General features: G+C 45.8%; 1 protein-coding gene across 1 annotated transcript; it reads left to right on the top strand.

The window, feature by feature from the left end:
* The first annotated feature begins 1,040 nt into the window (after positions 1-1,040).
* On the top strand, positions 1,041-20,784 carry NME4 (NME/NM23 nucleoside diphosphate kinase 4). Its single transcript, XM_040356554.1, has 5 exons — positions 1,041-1,203; positions 10,563-10,693; positions 16,279-16,380; positions 19,031-19,143; positions 20,464-20,784. Exons 1-5 carry the CDS (start codon positions 1,122-1,124, stop codon positions 20,582-20,584), a joined length of 549 nt encoding a protein of 182 aa, XP_040212488.1. The 5' UTR covers positions 1,041-1,121; the 3' UTR covers positions 20,585-20,784.
* The last annotated feature ends 1,033 nt before the right edge of the window (positions 20,785-21,817 follow it).

Below are 21,817 nucleotides of genomic sequence, written 5' to 3'. Positions count from 1 at the left end.
AAACTCCATGACTCTCGTGACGCGCCTACGCAATAGGCGGGCGCGGGGGGGAACTTTTTCTCAAGGACGTCAATCATCTGGGCGAAGACATTTGCACTATAAACAAACAAAAAAAAGCAATTTTGAAAAAAAAAAAAAAGATTTTTTACTTTTTGCTATAATAAATATCCCGAAAAAAATTAAAAGATTTCTTCATCAGTTTAGATCAATATGTATTCTTCTACATATTTTTAGTAAAACAAAAAAAAATCTCAATATACACACACATATACATTTGAACGAATGTAAACGCATGTGCCGGGGGTGCCTACGCCTGAAAACGCCAATTGCGACACACATGTTACATATCGCCGCACACATCAGAGGGAGAGCAATAATTCTAACACCAAGTCTCCTCTGTACCACTGATGACCTATAGGGGGCGTTTGAACGGTCACCTATAGAAGATATAGGGTACTGAAGTTTGTTGCTGTTTCATCGGTGCACTCAGATATAAGGTTTGACATGTTGGGTATCTATTTACTCAGTGTAACCTCGTCTTTTATATTTTAAAATTTTTATGTCTTTTTTTTTGCATTTGCTTGCCCTAAAATTCACCAAGACTTGTGTGGTACTATCAAGTGACATAAAAACGTGGAACTACCACTATTTTATTCTCTAGGGGTGTCTGCTTTCGGAAAATATATAATATTTAGGGGTTTTATATAATCTTCGGACCCAAAATGATTTTTATTTAGGATGTGTGCAACAATTGGAAAAATGTCTCTGGCAGCGAAAAGGTTAATGAGACCTAAAAAAAAAAAAGAAAAAAAAAAGTTTATAACGGATTGGGGAACTTTCTATGTCTGCAGCACCCCAGCTATGCCCCTCCTCCTCCTCCTCCCATGAAGTTCTAGTTGGAGTTCTGCTCAGCTCTGTAACTCTGCTCTTATTCTCTGAAGGGCGTGGTTTACCCATCAGTAGGGTGTGGTTTCCTAATTCTACCGTCCTATCATGGGCGTGTCCTCCCGGGCCAGTGAAGTTCAGGGTTTGGGGAGGGCGGGCACGTCTTATAGAGAGCTCCGCCCACCGGCTCAGAGAACTTTCACTGTCCGGAGTGAGAAGTCGGTGTGCTGGCCGCCATGTACTTCATCCTCCGCAGTCTGATCCCAACACGGAGAGTCCTGCAACCGGCCGGGACCCCGGGGCTGCGCTACAGCTCAGGTGAGCGAGATCGGGGGGAGGGGATGCCAACTGTACTGACCGGCCACGGGGAGACATGTGATCAGAGCGGAGCGCTCCGGTCCTTGGTTAACCCCTTGTGTGCACAGCCTACTAGGACTGATCAACGGGGTGCTTATGGACTGTTATCCCTAAAATATGAAATCAGTTACACCCCAAAATTACTATTTTATTATTTAAAAAAATATATAATAATTTGGGGTAACTACTAAATAAATTGTGTGTGTGTGTATGTATATATATATATATATATATGTATGTATGTATGTATGTATGTATGTATGTGTGTGTATATATATTTGGGGTGACTACTAAACAATTGGAGAAATATATAGTTTAGTAGTCACCTATTATTATTATTATTATTATTATTATTATTATTATTATTATTAGTGTGTGTGTATGTATGTATGTGTGTGTGTATATATATATATATATATATATATATATATATATATATATATATATATATATATATATATATATATATATATATATATATATATATATATATATATACATTATACTTTTATTTTTTTTGAGCATTCTTGTGTGGCGTAGAATTGCGTTATTGACCAATGTTGCTGGTGCAATCAAACACAACACATTGGTCCAATTGGGATCAGCTGCATCCATAGACAGGCATGCCAAGCTGGTAGACGGGTCAAATGATGGTCAAGCTGTGGCCAATGACCAAATATAGATGCGATTCCTAACCGTGTGTCGTCGTCGCCCCCCCCCCCCCCCAAAAGGTCATGGTTTTTGGTAATTTCCCTAAAACTACCCATTCACAAGGAGATATAATTTTATTTATTTTAACATTTATTTTTGCACATTCCTCATCGATGCGTTTGATGAATGTTGCTGAAAAGTACTTTAAAGCGGAGCTTCACCCTAAGGGCCCTTTCACACGGAGCGGATCAGTAATGATCCGCTCCGTGTGTCCGCAAAGCTCAGCGGGGATCCTCCGTAAAATCCCAGCTGAGCTGGCAGCTGACAGGACGGTCCCCGCACACTGTGCAGGGACCGCCCTGTGTTTCCTCCGCTCTCCCCTATGGGGGATCAGACGAACACGGACCGTATGTCCGCGTTCATCCGATCCGGCAGACAGAAGAAAAATAGGATTTTTTCCGTCTGCAAATGCGGATCTTTGCGGAGGCGGACAAATTACGGGTGTCAGCGGATGTTCATCCGTAATCACATATAGGGACCCATGTATGTCCCGTTTTCATCCGCAAACGGACAGATGAAAATGCGGACATACGGTCCGTACGTGTGAAAGGGCCCCTAAAGTGGAACTCCCGCTGATCGGAACCCTCCCCCCCCCTCCGGTGTCACATTTGACACCTTTCAGGGGGAGGGGGGTGCAGATACCGGTCTAAAGACAGGTATTTGCACCCACTTCCGGCTGCACAGTCTCAGGCAAACTGCGGGCATGACGCCGCCTCCCGTCCCCCCCCCCCAGTTGTGTTCTGGGAACACTCGGCTCCCAGTACACAGCGGGAGCCATTGGGCAGGCGTAGCGCGACTCGCGCATGCGCCGTAGGGAAACGGGCAGTGAAGCCGGAGCGCTTCACTTCCTGGTTCCCTCACCGAGGGTGGCGGGGGGAGCAGCAAAGTGACGAGCGATCGATCTTCCTCTGCTGCGGACGGTGCTGGACTCCACGACAGGCAAGTGTTTTCTAATATTCAGGCTGCATTCACACCTAAGCGTAGGCGATTTGCAGCGTTTTTTGCCGCGACAAAACGTGGCGGTTTTTACCGCGGTTTTGTACAGGTTATTGGTACCAATGGAAAACGCCCAAGCCGCCCGATTCGTGCGTCAAAAAAGGGTTTGGGACTTGTTTGAAATTCAGGCGTTCGTTCGGTGTTCGTTCGGCGTTTTGCGTTGGAGATGTGAACCATCTCCATAGAGAATGTTATTTTTCCCCTCTAGCGTCTTTGAGCGTCGCGCTTCAGTCGACAAAACGCTCAGGTGTGAATGCAGCCTAAAAGTCAGCAGCTGCAGTATTTGTAGCTGCTGGCTTTTAATATTTTTTTTTTCAGTGGAGATCCTCTTTAAAGTTTGCGTTTTAACATTCGCTCTTTTACAATGCATAGACTTTCCCCAAGGAAATCACCCAACTTCTAAAGCTGAGACTCTACACCAGTAGAATTTCTAGCAAAAATTCTTAAGAAATTTTAATATTCTTAATACAATCGATTGTCATTCAAAAGAGAGATTTAGTTTTGCTTTTAACATTCCGTTTTGGAACGAATGGACTTTACTGAATGGAACGTTTTCCATCCTGCTCCTTTTTTGAATTTTCTTGTCACTGCAGTAAAAAACATCAATTTGGCCCCACTAATACAGTTGCCACCTCATCCCTATAAAATCCAACACATATTACTTACACAGGTTCTGTGGCTGATTAACCACTTAAAGCGGGGTTCCAACCACAATTGGCATTTTTTAGTTTATCTCCTTACATCCTGCGTTTTTATAATATAAATCCGGTCACTTACTATTTTACAATCCGCTGCTGCTCCGCATAGATATTCAAAAAAGATAGTTTATAAAACTATGTCCACACCGTTGTCATTTTGCTTGTGGGCATTGTGAAGCCCACAAGCACTGCCTGGAAGTCTTGGATGGGGAGTGATAATTGAGTAGCGCACTGCATCCTGGGAAATGACACATTTCCCAGGAGTAAGGATGAGCTCCGGCGTGTTCGCATAGAACACGTGCAGAGCCCGCCAGGAAGTCGGCACCCGCGCTGCGCTAATCACAGCCAGGCAGATATTGTCCAATGCTCGGCTGCAGAGATCGGGAAATGTCTGCCTGGCTGTGATTAGCGCAGCGCGGGTGCCGACTTCCTGGCAGGCTCTGCACGTGTTCTATGCGAACACGCCGGAGCTCATCCTTACCCAGGATCATTAGAGGGAGATGTCAGAATCCTTGGTGATTCCAAAGGCAGATTTTGTGGGACCGCATAGCAACAGGCATTTCCAGATGAGTAAAACTTTTTTTTTTTTTTTCGTTTAATGAGCACAATAATGAAAAAAAAATGTTTTGGGATGGAAACTCCACTTTAAGCTCCAGACAATTATGCAGCTAAAGGACCTGGCCCCTCTTTGCGATTGGGCACTGCGTCGCTTTAACTGGACCATGTTTGGATCTTCAGCGGGGAATGACTCGTAGGGGACATGTAGGGTTAAGTCGCTGGGTGGAAGGTTACCATTGTGTAGAGCGTGTTGCAGGGACTCCGTGTTCTTTTCTAATAAACATAGTTGCAGGTTTGATACGTAGGGGGTTAACCGGCCCCATTTGACGCGTTATCCGCCGTGACCACTCTCCCGCGTGGAGACGCACCCCCTTCAGGGTCACTCTGCCCTCCATTGGAGTAGTTCCAGTAGTCTATCCATCATGTGGATGTTTGTGTGTGTGTGCGCACACACACACACACACACACACACACACACACACCCATTCATTAGGAGAGGCCCCAGGCGGCATGTTCATTAGCGATAATTTCTTGCAGCTGATTGGGCCGAGCCTCCCAATCCAATTATGAATGAAACATCCTAATTGCTGGGAAAGTGACACCCGCTGTGTACATCCAAATGTCAGAATGGAGTTTATTACATCATAATATGTTAATGGGAGGAATCCTACCAGAGATTTCTGTGAAGTCTCACTCCTGGTGCAGCAGGGAAGTCTCACCCTCCGTGGTGAACCATAAAGATCTGACAGAGATGGTAAGATGCTCATGTGATGGCAGACAGGTGAAAGCAGCTGGGAAGTCTGGCGTAAAGATCCTTTTTACCAGAGTACCCATAATGTGTGAGAAGGGGGTAAGTGACCCAGACCCCTACCAGAAATGGTACACTAAACTCCGATTGTACATCCTGCAGATTTTTATTTTTTAATATAGATCCGACTGACCATTTAGACCCCTTTCATACTGGAAACGCCTATAGCGGAGCGTTAAAATAGCGGTAAATCACTGCTATTTTACCGCGATTTTACAGCGTTTTCAATTAATTTCAATGGAGTGTTTTAATAGCGCTATTTTTACCGCAAAAACGCACCAGTGTGAAAGGGCTCTTAAAGTCGCATTGCACAGTGACCATACATTTTACAGTTGGGTTGTACAACCTCCGTTTCAATTTTTACCAACAACTATGTTGCGCCAAAGCCTGTCTGGATATAAATGAAATGGATTGTTTCATTTGAACCTCCTGATGTGGTTTTGATTTAACTGTGTAACTGCTGCACTACAGCATGGTTGTGGTGCTGACCCATACACTTGCATGGGTCATGTTTGGCTTTGGTAATGCTGAATGAGTGGCTGCATGTCAGCAGGTGGTTGAGGGAGTGCTAAAACCATGGCTTGACCACCTGGCATTACCACTCCCTGGGTGCTTTTGTGAACAAACCCCCAAAAAATAAAAATCTTACCCCCCAGAAAAACCCACTGCAAATGCACTGAAAACATACAAACAATGCACTGCAAATGCATGAGGGACCGTGCACTGAACACTGAGAATTTGTAAGGCCCCTTTCACACTGGGGTGTTATTCGAGCGAAGCCTCATCTGCAATCCCAATGTGCTGGTAAAGCACCGCAAACGCCCTAAAGTTTTAGTTTTTTTTTTTTATTTTTTTTTGCAGTGCCTTGGTGTGAAAGGGTAAGGCGTTTTTACAGCGCTTTTCAATAGAGGGGCGTTTTTGGAGCGTTTTTTTCAGTGCTCAAAAGCTGCTCCAAAGATGCTGCTTGCATGACTCAGTGTGAAAGGGTCCATTGAGATGCATGGAGAGCGTTTTAAGAGTGCTATTTTTAACGCTAAAACGCTGTAAAAACGATTCAGTGTGAAAGGGGTTTAAGGGGCAGCTCACACAATGAATCGCACAGGAGTGCGCTGCACGTTCTTGTGTGATTAACATGCGATCCGGTGCAGTTTCAGCCCATTCATTTGATGAGGTTGCAATTGTGCCGGACCACACCAGAAGTTTTCGTTTTAATTTCTGTTGAATTTAATTCACCTTTTATCCAAAACGACCTTTGCGGGTACGGGGTGTCTGTAGATAAAAACAAACTGCAACGCTGACTAAAGTTGCTGAATCTTACTATAGGTGTAGGCCATTTTGGTAGGTTAATTGGATCCTGTCTAAATTGTCCCTAGTATGTTAAATTGTCCCTAGTATGTGTTAAATTGTCCCTAGTATATGAATGAATGTGAGTTGGGGACCTTGGATTGTAAGCTCCTTGAGGGTAGGGACCGATGTGAATGTACAATGTATATGTAAAGTGATGCGTAAATATAAGTGCCTAAAATAATTTGCTTGCATTATGAAGCCTGACTGGAATACTCCCAGGACTTTGCTAAGTGAGGCCTAGTTATTACTGCTCACCTCCACCATCACAGGAGTGAGCTCACTCGCTTTTCTTTTTTGTGATGGAGATGATCAGTAATGAGGAGTATTCCAGTCAGGCTTCATGAGGTATGTAAATGGCCTAAATCTATAGCAAGGGTATTCATCTTTAGTGAGCTGCACAGTTTGATTTTGTAAAGACGACCCTTATCTGCATAGGCTATTATTTATTTATTTTTTTTTATAAAGGTGAACTAACTTTTTAAACAACGTAAACGCTGGAGGCTAGTGTGATTGTAGCCTTAGGCCTCTTGCACATGATACTCCTATTTGAGCAATTTTTTTTTTTGTGTTTTTCACATATGCATTTGAGCACATGAGGCGTAATGTATTTTTTTTTTTTTTTAACTGAAGAATACGCGCTGCTTCTTTACGCACCTGTGTGCATAGACACATTCCAATTTAAAGTGATTATAAACCCATTACAACCACTTTAACCTACAGATTAAAGCGGGAGTTCACCCATTTGTTAAAAAATTTTTTTTCTTCCCTTAGATTCCTGCTCGTTCGGTCTAGGGGAATCGGCTATTTGTATTAAAATATGAGCAGTACTTACCCGTTTTCAAGCTGCATCTTCTTCCGTCGCTTCCGGGTATGGGTCTTCGGGAGCGGGCGTTCCTTCTTGATTGACAGTCTTCCGAGAGGCTTCCGACGGTCGCATCCATCGCGTCACTCGTAGCCGAAAGAAGCCGAACGTCGGTGGGGCTCTATACTGCGCCTGCGCACCGACGTTCGGCTTCTTTCGGGAAATCGTGACGCGATGGATGCGACAGTCGGAAGCCTCTCGGAAGACTGTCAATCAAGAAGGAACGCCCATTCCCGAAGCCCATACCCGGAAGCGACGGAGAGGATGCATCTCGTAAACGGGTAAGTACTGCACATATTTTAAAACAAATAGCCGATTCCCCTAGAGAAAACGAGCAGGAATCTAAGGGGAAAAAGTGCCCTCTAAGGGTGAACCCCCGCTTTAAGGCTTACCTGTAGGTGCAAGAAATATCCCCCAAGCCTAAAAGGTTTAGGAGATATTTGCAAAAAATAGCGACACCGTGTCATCGGGCGCACGGAGTGTGCCGCTTCGAACAGCGATCATGGCGTTAGTGGCGGCGCATGCGCGGGAGTGACGTCAGCGCTGCTCTGGCCAGTCACTCCAGGTATCATGGTGGCGTCGGAGGAGGCGTAAAAGGGCTGCTGCGGGGGCTTCGATCTCAGGTAAGTAATTCATAATGAGTTAGTATGGGCTAAGGGCTCATTCACATGGGCTCAGGGGAGGACTCAATACTGAAACAATTTTTTTGAACCCATGAATCATGGATGTTTGCAGTCGCCTGTACAAGTCAATGACTGGTTGTAGGCTTATTACCTAAGGTGACCAGATTTTATTAAATGATACCCGGAGATTATATTATATTTCTCACATTTTGCCCATGAGATAAATTAAGATACAGCTTAGAATTTGTTCTGACGGTCGTGACTGGTGTCGGTAGTTTTTTTTAAATCGGCCCCATTTGGGGGGGTTGGTCAGATATCAGGGGTCTCACAGATTCCCCAGTCTTTCTCAATGGCCTCAGCTACACTAAAGATGAATGGACACGAGGCAGAGGCTCCTGTTCATTCAAAAACGGAAGCGGAGTAAATCTATAAGGCCCCTTTCAGACTGAGGCAGGAGCTGCGGTGGCGGTACAACGCCGCTAAAAATAGCGGTGCTATACCGCCGGAATTGCCGCGGGTATCAGCCGCTAGCGGTGCGGTATTAACCCCCGCTAGCGGCCGATAAAGAGTTAATATCGCCCGCAATGCGCCTCTATAGAGGCGCATTGCGGGCGGTATTGCCGCGGTTCCCATTGTTTTCAATGGGAAGGAGCGGTATACACGCCGCTCCTCTCACCGCTCCAAAGATGCTGCTGACAGGAGATTTTTTTGTCTCCCGCCAGCGCATCGCCTCAGTGTGAAAGCCCTCGGGCTTTCACATTGAGTCTGCAGTGCAGGAGTTTTTCAGGCGGGATAGCAGCGCTATTTTTAGCGCTTTACCGCCTGAAAAACTCCTCAATGTGAAAGGGGCCTTACTCTGCTCATTCACAAAAGTAATGAGCCGATAAATTACATATTTACTGGCCCCTTCCTCTGCTCTCCATCCTGACAGATCCGCAATGAGGGGGAGCTGGAGGAGGGCAGGGGGCCCAGAGATTAAGAGCCCTTTCACACTACCAGTACCCGAAAAACGCTGGCAAAGCGCCGCTAAAACAAGCAACGCTTTACATTTTAACCCCGTCAGGCGCTTCCCATTTGATTTTAATAGGAAGGGGCGCTTTAGGAGCGGTGTATTAACCGCTCCTAAAGCGCTGCAAAGAAGCTGCTTGCAGGACTTTTTTTGAAGCCCTGCCAGCGCAGCGCCTCAGAGGGAAAGCACTCGGGATTTCACATTGGGATTGCAGATTTTGCACCACGCAGCAGTGTGAACCGGCCCTAAAGGAGATTGTGCAAGCAGACTGTTGCATGTTTGGACCCGCTTGGTCTCGGTGACCAGGACAAATTAATGCAGCCACCACATCAAAGGACTAGCGAAGTGAAATGTATAATAATTTTTCTTGGGTTTAGAAATCTTTGATTACATTGCTTCAGCAGCGTTGTGTATGTTGTGTATGTTGTGTATGTGTTGCTTGCAGTGTATACAGTAGAATGCATGGAGGAGCCGAGTGTGGTATGTAATCTCTATGTATAGACTGTTGTCCTGTGTGTGTGTGGTGTGCCCACTTCTCAAATTCCTGTCTTCACTTTCTCCTCCTCCCCATACATACACATCGCACACCCCTCACCTCCTTCCGCTGTTTGCAGTGGCCTCACATTTAGGGGGGGGCTGCATAAACATCTCATCCATCTTCGGTTTACCTGGCCACAATTTTTATTTTTTAAGAAAAATGCAACTTTATTACACAGGTTATATCCCTGAATGTAGAATATTTTGTAACCATATGATCCCTGGCACTGCTATTGCTGCTTGTACGTGGTGTTATTGTTGGCGCTGTCTGGAACTGCTGACTTCCCGGATGTCTGTCTCATTTCTTCCTAATTTTTTAGATCAGCGATTGAAAACCTTGATAACATCGAAGGGTTCTTGCTTGTAATTCTTGATGCACATTTGGGTACTAAAGCAGAACTTCACCCAAAAGGGGAAGTTTCACTGTTCTCCAACAGCCCCCCCCCCCCCTTACTTTCTCTACCAATTTTGGACACCACCTTTATTGGGGGAGTAAATACCTGGTTTTGACAAGGTACCTGTTCCTACGGCCCTCTGGGACACATCACAGGAGGCTGCGGGAGCATTCCCAAAGCACAGCACAGCACAGTGCAGTGGGAGGCCAGCCGTGAAGCCGCAAGAAGTCACGGCCGACTTCCCTTAGTAAACATTCTGGTGCAGGGAACCCAAAGTCCAGCGACGATCCGGCCCAGGTAAGGACAGCACTGGATCCAGAGACAGGCACGTGTCCTTTTATTATGTCAGCAGCTTCAATATTTGTAGCTGCTGACTTTAAATTTTATATATAATTTCAAGTCTTGAGTTACTAGCCAGGCTAGAGGGATACATGTTGTTCATATTTCGGGTCTAAAGTTTACAACCTCTTTAATAAACGCTAGCGCCACTTGGATGAGTCTTTTAGGTCCCTGCCAGGCAAGTAACAGACTTGGAGCAAGCATGCAGCCAGTGACGTTTGTAAAGCCTAACCACCTGCATCTTGTTCCAGGTCTTCAACTTATTAGTGAAGCCGCGATCAGGATTGTATCTCTAGATCTATCCCCGGGACTTCCATCATTGCCAGCACTAGTAATTGGTCATACCCAACCCCATCCAATACTGAAATAAGTGGCCTCTGTTTAATTCCCTACGCTTTACCATAACCTGTGCCGTTTTTGTTTTTCTGTATTTCCAGTGGCTCCTGATCTAAGGGAGAGGACTCTGATTGCAGTGAAGCCAGATGGCGTGCAGCGAAGACTGGTTGGTGAGATCGTCAAGCGCTTTGAACATCGCGGGTTCAAACTAGTGGGCATGAAAATGTTGCAGGTACCTACCGTATTTATCGCGGTATAACGCGCTCCCACGTATACCGCGCACCCCTAAAGTGGCCCCCAATCCTGTGGAAATTTTTTTTTTTTTTTGTACTTTACAGTTTTGGTGTCTTGCGCGCCGTCCATCGGCGGCCCCGTCGGGTCTGGCGTCCTTCTGCAGCTTCGGGTGTCCTCTTCGGCGGGTGTCCTCTTCGGCGGGTCGGGCGTCCTTCTGCGGCGTCCTCCCCGCTCCCGCGCCGAGTTTGAATACTGCGCCAACATATACCGAGCGCAGTACACTCGTGTATCGTCGGGCAGGCTCGGCAACTGTCGCGCTGACGTCCTGTACGCTCAGGACGTCAGTGCGAGAGGCGCCGAGATACACTGCCCTAAGATACACGAGTGTACTGCGCTCGGTATATGCCGGCGCAGTATTCAAACTCGTGGCGGTATCGGCGTATATCGCGCACCCACGCGTGCACGGTATACGCCGATAAATACGGTAATTGTTGGTGCGCAATGTGGTCACAAAATGTCTTCTGAGCAGCACATAAGCCGTCTCATCCAGATCTACTTGTTGTGCAACTATTCCTCATCAGACAGCACTGTACTCAACGGTGTGATTCATCTGTGCTTATTCTGTAAAATCTGTATCTGGTGATTTGCGATGATGTAAAGTCTGACGATGGTGCTTGTGCTGATTTGTCTTAATGCAGAATGTCCTGCAGAGACTAGTTTTAGGCAGCGGGTCAAGTCACTACACTGATGGACAAGTGCTAAAGGGAAAAATCCGCCATGAGGCTGATGTCCGTCTAGTTTACCTTCTAAAGCAGGGGTAGGCAACCTGGGGGCCCTCCAGCTGTTGTGGAACTAAATTTCCCATGAGGCATTGCAAGGCTGGCAGTTGCAATTACTCCCAGAGGCATGATGGGACTTGTAGTTCTCCAACAGCTGGAGGGCCCCCAGGTTGCCTACCCCTGCTTTAGAAGGTAAACTAGACGGACATCAGCCTCATGGCGGATTTTTCCCTTTAGCACTAGTCCATCAGTGTAGTGACTTGACCCGCTGCCTAAAACTAGACACAGGTTGCCAACCCCTAAAGAGAACCTGTTACCGGTGATTAGTTGTAACTTGAATCTCTGCTTTTTGAAGTGTTTATCCACTTAAGCCCCGGACCATTATGCGGGTAAAGGACCTGGCCCCTTTTTGCGATTCGGCACTGCGTCGCTTTTCCCCCCCCCACAAATAGAGCTTTCTTTTGCTATTTGATCACCTCTGCGGTTTTTATTTTTTGCGCTATAAACAAAAAAGCAACAATTTTTAAAAAAATTCAGTTTTACTTTTTGCTATAATAAATATTCCCCGAAAAAATATAAAAGAAACAAATTTCCTCAGTTTAGGCCGATACGTATTCTTCTACATATTTATGGTAAAAAAATCACAATAAGCGTTTGATGGGTTTGCGCAAAAGTTATAGCGTTTACAAAATAGGGGATCGTTTTATGGCATTTTTATTAACTTTACGGCGATCAGCTTTTTTTCTTTTTCTCTCGTGACTGCGACTTTATGGCGCACTTTTGACACATTTTTGGGACAATTGTCATTTTCACAGCAAAGTGCTATAAAAAATGCACTGATTACTGTGAAAATTGCAGTGAATGGGTTACCACTAGGAGGCGCTAAAGGGGTCAAGTGTGTCCTATTGTGTGTTTCTTACTGTAGGGGGGGTGTGGCTGGACGCATGACGTCGCTGATCGTCGTTCCCTATGACAGGGAACAGACGATCGGTGACAAGCCACAGAGAAGGTTTGTTTACACTCGCCTCTCCCCGTTCTTCAGCTCCTGTGACCAATCGCGGGACACCGGCGGCGATCGGGTCACGGGAGCTCGGGACTAGGTCGCGAGCGCGCCACGGGCAGTGTGTGCGCGACCCCACGGCTGGGCTCTTGAAGGCGACGCACCTGTACATGCTTGTGCCCTTCTGCCGACGTATATCGGCGTGAAGGGGTCGTTGAGTCGTTAAAATGGTGCAGCTTTGACTTTAAGGGATATCTTGTTTGGGGCAAACTTTTTTTTTTTTTTTTTTTTCTCTTTCTCGGTTAGATTAAGGGAGGGTTATAACCCCTGTAAGGTTTTATTCTTGCCATCTGCGTCCCATTGGGGAGATTTCTCCACTTCCTGTCCCATGAGGAAAATCCTGCAAAATTAGGGAATCTCTTGACAGAACTAGCTGTCAACATTGGAAGAGTTTCCCGCTAACGGGCCTAATAAAGGGTGAATCTCCTTACCGGAGGACGGCAAAAAAAGCTGACAAGCATTCTAATCCATCGCCTCTCTATCCAACACTTTGGATTTGCCTTTAGTTATCCTTTAAGGAAGCTAACCAATGATGGATTGAAATTTGGCTGGTTCAACAGACACAGGCTGAATTTCAAGCCATCTATGGCCATTACAGCTCAACAGAAGTCCAATCAGATGGGCATGTTGGAAGATTCCTCCAATCTATGGCTAGCCTAAGGGTGGAAATCGGTCTGTAAGGCTGCCCTAATGTCTGCCAGAATAGTTTGTGTGCCTGTTCTCAGCATTGAGCTAGCATATAAAACCGATCATAGATGGATTGAATCTCAGCCAGTGCAGTGGGGCATGGCCAAGATTCGATGCTTCTATGGGCAGGCTGGTTGTACTGAAGTCTGTCTGACTTTAATGCAACCAGCCTGTCAGATTTGTATTTATTTTTTTGCATGTGATCACTGCCATTGGCTATAGCCTCTAGACATGATCATTGTGTTCTGCCAGCAGGTACGCCTCCCTTCCTGGAGAATATAGTGCTGCTGGAGGGATTTCCCCCATCAACACGTGTTGGAGGGGAATGGAGCAATTCTGCAGGAAAGCAAATTGCTGAAAGTGGAACTACACTTCACCTGAGCACCACAAACTAAAATGTTATTTTAATATATTCAAAGCAAACTCCCCAATCCATCCATCCATGTCTCCATGGTTTTTTTTTTTGCTGAGAAATCCCTTTCAAAACACCCCCCTAGCATTTAGTATTGAGTAAGGGCAAATTTATGTAGCATTTACTTCATGTAATCCACCTACACTTGGCTCAGGCATGCAGGCAGAGGGTGTGCTTAGCTGAGAGCCCCTCCTACTGAACACTCATGGGATGCATGACGTAATTTTGCCTAGGCAAGAAACCAGGAAGTAACTGAAGAAATGTAGAAAAGTTTTAAAACAAGTATATTTGATCTATTTACTAATGCTAGCAGCATAAGGGGTAACGATAGTCAGTGTTGATTGAGTGAATTTCCGCTTTCATGTTTGGCCTGCCTAACAAAGATGCTTTCAGAATAATGTGGAGGAAAACTACACTACATGTCCACTTGTAACCATTCATTGTAATACATGTATTGCAGACGATTCAGTAATGTCTGTGTAATGGAACATATTTTATATGTAGGGCTGGATGTAAAATACTATTTTCGGGTGGATGATTTCTAGAAGAGATTAGTGGCAGAGTACCCCATTGTGATTTCAGCTGGCCCCCACTTTGTGGTATACAGGGGTTTGATTGTTTGGAGGGGAAAGGGTTGCAATACACAGTGATAGTGTTTTCCTTTTTCTCTTGGAGACAGTCTGTAACAGTATGTGACGAGGGAAGGAAATGCATAATTACTTTGTAATGGGCCAGTTGCTGCAACACAAACAGGCTGGATTGTCTGGGACAGTCTCTCCAAAGCAAATGTTCAGTCTTGCCCGCCAGAGATCTGGAATTCTGTTTAGCCAGTCTTGTAATCTAGATGGTCATGCCAGACAGCATAGCCAGGTAATGGAACTCCATTGCAGCTAAACATGATCCAGTACACATCTCCAGCCTACAAACTGTACAGTAAAGAAACCTGAGGAACCGGAGTCATCACTGCACTCTTCAAAGTGCAGGTTAGGATGAAGGGAAAAAAGCTGGGACAGCCACACTCCAAAAAAACTCCTCCTTTAATTAAAAATCACAAAATACATGCCACAGCAAAAAACAGCACAACAAAAGAAAAGCTGACGTTTCGCACTATGCCTTAGTGCTTCTTCATAGCTATTTTTAATTAAAGGAGGAGTTTTTTTGGAGTGCGGCTGTCCCAGCTTTTTTCCTTCATCCTAACCTGCATTTTGATTGCACTGCCTGCACCCTTGGCTTGGACCACAGGAATCAGATTACCTGGTTCTCTTTGAGCGGTTACCCACTCTCGCACTCTTCAAAGTGTTCCTAAACCCAGGACCTGCGTTCACTATATATGATCTCCCACAGAACATGGAAATGCAATTATTTTAGCACATATAAACTGCTAAATACCCTTTCTCGGCAGTGTATAGCAGTCTTGTGACTTCTATCAATGTCTGGTTAAAGCTTGTAAGAGGAGGTTTTAATTTTCCACCGATTGTCCTATGGGGCTGCAGGACCCCTGACTCTCTGTCTGGACAGTGCTGATTGGCCCTGTACTGATTAAATGCACAGGCCCAAAAGAAAACTCCAAACTGAGCATGTGTAGCTTGCCCCCAAGGCTCTGTTCTTTCAAGAGATGGTTTGGGGGGGGGGGGGGGGGGGGGGGGGAGTTGCTGTGGAAGAAGGGGAGGATCAGAGAAGATGGGATCAAACGGCCTTTTTACACAATGCACAGGATTAACTACCACGTGTTGTGATGCATTGTGCATTTTTTTTTATTTTTTTTTACGTTTTTATTAAAACAAAAAGGAAAAACGGTACAGAAATGAAAACCAAACAACGGTACAGCATAGCTTCAGTACAGTGAGGAACTCCAGACAATAAAGATTACCATAATATGCACAGAATAGTGTATGAAGCTAGACCCTGCGGGGTCCCGAATGGTCAGCGGGATGAGACCATCACAACTTGGATATAAATCCAAATTGGGAGGTACCAATCCTGACGGGGGGGGGGTTGTGGGGGTTCTATACAGTGATCGATCTAGCGGTCACCCATGACTTCCAAAACTTTGTCAAATTTTTGGGGGTATTTGCGGCCCATATATGTCAATTTGTAAAGAAGCAGTACCGAGTCAAGCCATTGAGTCTCCGTGAGAAGTGTTTTTTTTTTTTTTTTTTAAATAGACTTTTAATTTTTAGGCGTGGAAACGACAATTGTAACTACTAAATATTGTATGCAGCTTTATTGCACAGCCTTTACATTAGGGGTGCAACGGATCATCATTGATCCGTGATTCAAACGGGTCGCCGCGTTCGGATCGGCTCACCACGAGATCCGCGGCCATAGGAAAGGCTTCGGCCTAGCTCCGAAGCGGCGGCCATCTTGGTACACCTGTCGGCAGCGGCCTAGCTGAGCTCCCCAGAACGGCACGCTGACGGGGGAGATGTGGATATTACAGTGGGGACTATATATGGTGGTGGTCCGAAAAATTCTCCGATCCGTGACTCATCGGCGGAACGATCCGAACCATGAGGTTTTTTTTTTTGATCCGTTGCACCCCTTACTTTACATCCACCTGAACTGCAGTGCAATAAGCCATCAGAATATTGTTGGAGTTGACCGGGTCGTGTTAAACAACCCTTTGTACGCTTTTCTCTGTCTAGGCCTCAGAAGGAATTCTAGCTGAACATTACCACGACCTGAGAAGAAAACCTTTCTATCCATCTCTTATACGGTACATGGGGTCTGGACCTGTGGTAGCAATGGTATGTATTCCATTTAGTTATCACCTGACTTCAATGATTTAGGTTCAAGTCTGCTACGCTCTGTTTCTGTACATACTGGGCCAGATTCTTAGAGGAGATACGTCTCTGCGTCCGGCCGGTCGTATCTATGCGCCTGATTCTTAGAATCAGTTACGCATAGATATATATTAGATCCGACAGGCGTAAGTCTCTTGCGCTGTCTGATCGTAACTGCATTTTTACACTGGCCGCTAGGGGTGTGTACGCTGATTTGCGTGTCTAAATATGTAAATCAGCTAGATACGTGAATTCCTGAACGTACGCCCGGCCGACGCAGTAAAGTTACGCCATTTACGTTAGGCTTTTCCCGGCGTAAGGTTACCCCTGCTATATGGTGGCGTAAGTGCGGCGCACCAATGTTAAGTATGGATGTCGTTCCCGCGACGAAATTTGAAATTTTTACTTAGTTTGCGTAAGTCGTCTGTGAATGGGGCTGGACGTCATTTACGTACACGTCGAAACCAATACGTCCTTGCGGCGTACTTTGACGCAAAGCACACTGGGATATTCCACGGACGGCGCATGCGCCTTAAGTGAAAAACGTCAATCGCGTCGGGTCATGGATAATTTACATAACACACCCACCTCTTCACAATTTGAATTAGGCGGGCTTACGCCGCCCGATTTGCGCTACGCCGCCGCAACTTACGGAGCAAGTGCGAATACGGCACTTGCCTGTCTAAGTTGCGGAGGCGTAACGGAAATCAGATACTTTACGCCCGCACAAAGTTACGAGAATCTGCCCCAAGGTATTTATTGGCGTCTAACATTCACTTTTTTACCCTGAAAATAGAGAGTAAACTGTGCCTGCGTGTTATACGCAGGGAGCTGTGGATTTTTTATTTATTTTTTTTCCTGAAACTTTCCTCTTAAAGTTAGGGTGCGTGTTATACGTCGATAAATACGGTATATCAAATTATAGGTGCATATAGTGCAGTGTTTCTCAATTCCAGTCCTCAGGCCCCCCCAACAGGTCAGGTTTTCAGGATTTCCCTCAGATGAAAAGGCTATGGTGATTACTAAGGCAGTGAAACTGATCAAATCACCTGTGCAAAATAATGGAAATCCTGAAAACCTGACCTGTTGGGGGGGCCTGAGGACTGGAATTGAGAAACACTGATATAGTGACATTAGGACCTCCTTCCTGCTGGTGACTCCTCTTGTGATAACTAAAGATCTATATATGGGGAATCGGGACCTCCTTCCTTCTGCTGGTAACCCCTGTAGTGATAAAGATGTGTGTGTCAGGGCTGTCTTAATGAGGGCACACCTGGGCACTGCCCAGGGGCCCCAGCTGCATGGGGGGGGCCCCTGCACTTCCCCAAAGCAGCTGGTCCTTGAGCCCACGCTGCCCCAAAATTGGGGGGGCCCCATGATGGCACTGAGAGTGATGGATACACAGGGGAGGCAGGCTGGCAACGGTGCACCGTGCGGTGCAAAAACGATATCTATTATTTCACAGCCAGCAAGGAGGGGCAGGGCCGGAGCGCTAGTGATGCTCTGACTCTGCCCCATGCAGCTTGAGTGCTCGGAACTCGAAGGCTGCGGGGTAGGAGCTGGAGTGGGAGCTGCTGAGTCGGCAACACTGAGAGCCCACCTGCGGAAGTAGAATTGTGGATGATGTCATGGTGAGCCAGGCTGTCAAGCACTGTTTGCACCTAAAAAGCTTGGAATGCCTTGGAGGGATGCTCCCTCCTTTGCCTGTTTGATTGGTATAGGTGAGTGCAGTGCTGGAGGTGGGTACAGAGCCAAAAGTTTACATGCACTATATCTCCACTGGAACAGGGGGTACTACATGGATGGAATAATGGTGCTGGGGGGGATATTAAGGGTTTATGGGGGGAAACAATGCTGAGGGGGGGTCTGGGGTGTATAGGAGGTAGCAATGCTTGGGGTAGCTTGGGTGGCTATAGTGATAGTTTTCAGGGATGTAGAGAGGCCACAGTGTAGGGCAGGGATATGCAATTATCCGACCTCCAGCTGTTGCAAAACTACAAGTCCCATCATGCCTCTGTCTCTGGGTGTCATGCTTGTGGCTGTCAGTCTTGCTATGTTTAATGGGACTTGTAGTTCTGCAACAGCTGGAGGTCCGCTAATTGCATATCCCTGGTGTCGGGGATATCAGGGATGTAGTGGGGTCACAATACAAGGGGTATCTTATGGTATATGGTTACAGTGCTGGGGGGAATATCTAGGATGTAGAGGGGTCAGAGTGCTGGGGGGATAATCTGGGGAAGCTCAGCTTGTCTGCCTCCTACCTACTTGATGTCTGTTTACCTTCACAGTCTACCTTGTAAGGGCCCCAAAGCATTACTTTGCCCAGAGGCCCATGATGCTCTTAAGACGGCCCTGGTGTGTGTGTGTGTGTGTGTGTGTGTGTATATATGTATGTATGTATAGGTGTGTGTGTATACATGCATGCATACATACATACATACATACATACATACATACATACATACATACATACATACATACAATTCAAATCCTCTTTACTTCTGCTGTGACTCTGCAGGAAAATTAACTGGGAATGGCCAATTTATAAATGGTTACTGCAACAATAATGGCTGTGGTCATTTATTTTATGTCTTTATTCTCCATTTCCTTTCAGGTATGGGAAGGGTGCAATGTTGTGCGCACTTCTCGCTTTATGGTGGGTGAAACGGATGCTTCGCTAGCTAAGCCGGGTACTGTGCGTGGAGACTTCAGCGTCCATATCAGCAGGTAAGAGCCACATTACCTCTGAAAAGATATGTAGCGTCGTAGTTTGCTGATTCTAGAGTGGCTCCCGTGTTCAATTTTGTGTGTGTGTGTGTGTGTGTGTGTGTGTGTGGGGGGGGGGGGGGGGTTTACACATGAGTTTACAGTTATATAATGCATTTTGTACAACACAAATCCAATTGAGAGGCAACAATGAACATTTCAATCTGACATATATGGTAACATCCAAAAGGGTCCTGAGATTGGAACGGTGGTTAAAGCACTATGGCTCTGATGTATTTATTACCCTGTGGTGTAGTAATGTGTACATTACTACAATGCAGAGGTGTGCAACCAGATGTAATCCTCCTCAGAACATACTCAGCTTTCTCTTTTTGCATTCAGCTGCTGGTAGCCATAGGAAATAATCTGCCAGGTACTTTAGGCATGCAGGAGCATGACTTGTTCCTCTTCCTTCCATGTGACTGCACTGGTGCACAGTGATTGGCCCAACTGCAAGGGTAGATTTTGTCTTTATTTCTGGAGCTCAGCTTTAACCCTTACCGCCATAGCCCCATGCCATAAGTCTGTGACAGTGGGGCATTTTATGAACGCTATTGGCAATGGCTGACTGCCGGCTGTTCGCTGAAAGTAATCGGGTAGCTATCAAACGGTTTCCACCAACGCCCTGTAAGTTCTGTCAGCACTGCTCCTTGCTGTGAAGGCCAGTTATAGATGGGGCAGTGGCTAGTTGTACTGTTGGAATATAGGTGAGTGGAAGCACAGGACACTTTTGCTGCCAGTGTGCTGGGTGTCCAATGCGCCCCTGTGCCCTTTTAAGGAGCATTGTGCTCCTTCGAGGTTCACCTGCCCTATGTCTATCCATTTAAAATGCTTGTGCTTCTACTGAGACTCTCAAATGTATAGTTAGGACTGCGGATAATGGGTGCCTTGTCGTGGCCACCAACTTGCGCATGTATTTGCAAATTGTGTGCCAAGTAAACCCATGTTTAACGCAACCGGTTAGGTTGATTCGGTTGGTAGCAGGATTGCTGGTGAGTTGAATTTACTGGTTTTGCTTTTAAAATGTTGTCTATTGAAAATATAGGGTAAAATATGCTGTCATTTCACGGGTGTTTTAAGGCTTGATGTGTTTGGTATCTGTTTACTTGGCACAACCTGCTTGGTCTCAATTGATCACTAAACCAGTGGAGCCAGTGTGAGGTGAGCGGCATTTTGAATCAGACATGGAGCTGGCTGTAGAAGTTAGGACTTTGAAGGACATGTTTGCTGGAATGCTATTTTTAAAGGAACCCCTCTTTATGTCCCTTTTTTATTATATAGGAACGTCGTCCACGCCAGCGATTCTGTAGAAGTAGCGGAGCGGGAAATCAGCTTGTGGTTTCACGGGTCGGAGCTGATCGAGTGGGAGACGTCCGATCACAATGACTTGTATCAAGTTTAATGCTGCTATGTGGCCTCCTAGCCACACACAGACTCTTGTAAGGAGCCTTTAAACAGCTGCTGACTGGCATCATGCCTTCTGAGAGAGGCGCATTGGTTAAAGGGACATCCTTTCCATCCATGCCATACTTTAAGGAAGTTGGCAGCTCACCAGCCATTCTTGTTACTGTTCAATAAATATTCAATTTTTTTTCCTTCTGACTTTGTATAAAAATAGCTGTGTGCCGGTGTCCTGTTTATAGCATCTGTCTTAAGGGCATTCTGGAGGTGTTTTTTTTTTTTTTCCATTACTTTCCTCCCATGGGAATGTTGTGTCGTTCTGTGATCTTGCCCTTGTTCTGCCTGCGAAGTGTCCTATTTATTAACCCTGTACTGTGCAGCACTTCATCACACAGCTATAGGGCAGGGGGTGATGCTGAATCACTGGTTGGAAATTGAGGATAATGGATGCTGTTTTAAACAACTGAAACAAACACTATGTCAATTACCTAGCAAAGCAGAGAGATTGTACAGTATCTAATCTGTTACTTCGCTATAATGAAGTGATGGGTATTTCCTAAATGCTCAGCTGCAGCTTTCAGTTTTAAATGGCTAAATACACTCCCGGTGCATCAAAGCAAAAGGTATGCAAAGTCTTGCAGTTCATCTTCTCTAGAAAGCAGCCACATCCTGATTAGAAAAGGACGTTCTCTGCCAGCATACTGAAGTGTGGGAACATTGCTTGCTGTGAAAGCAGAAGTCTTATGCCCCCTTTAAAAGTTGGTGGTAGAGCACAGCAATCAGAAGGCTACATGAGCTCAGTAGAGAGGGTGTCATAAAAAAAATATAGAAAACATATCCACGCTTGGACAAGGTTAGTAAAGTGCTAATATATTAAGGTTGTAAAGGTACAATTTTTTTTTTCCTAAATAGCTTCCTTTACCTTTTTAGTGTAGTCCTCCTTCACTTACCTCATCCTTGGATTTTTGCTTTTAAATGTCCTTATTTCTTCTGAGAAATCCTCACTTCCTGTTCTTCTGTCTGTAACTCCACACAGTAATGCAAGGCTTTCTCCCTGGTGTGGAGTGCTCATGCCCCCTCCCCAGGACTACAGGAGAGTCAGGACACCCACTAACACACAGCTCCTTTCTCTGTCTGCAACGTAGAGAGCGTCCTGACTCTCCTGTAGTCCAAGGGAGGGGGCGAGCACGACACTCCACACCAGGGAGAACGCCTTGCATTACTGTGTGGAGTT

Source organism: Rana temporaria, chromosome 6 (genome assembly GCF_905171775.1).
Source record: "Rana temporaria chromosome 6, aRanTem1.1, whole genome shotgun sequence".
NCBI classification, from domain to species: Eukaryota; Metazoa; Chordata; class Amphibia; order Anura; family Ranidae; genus Rana; species Rana temporaria.
This window is presented reverse-complemented; position numbering and strand designations above follow the sequence as displayed.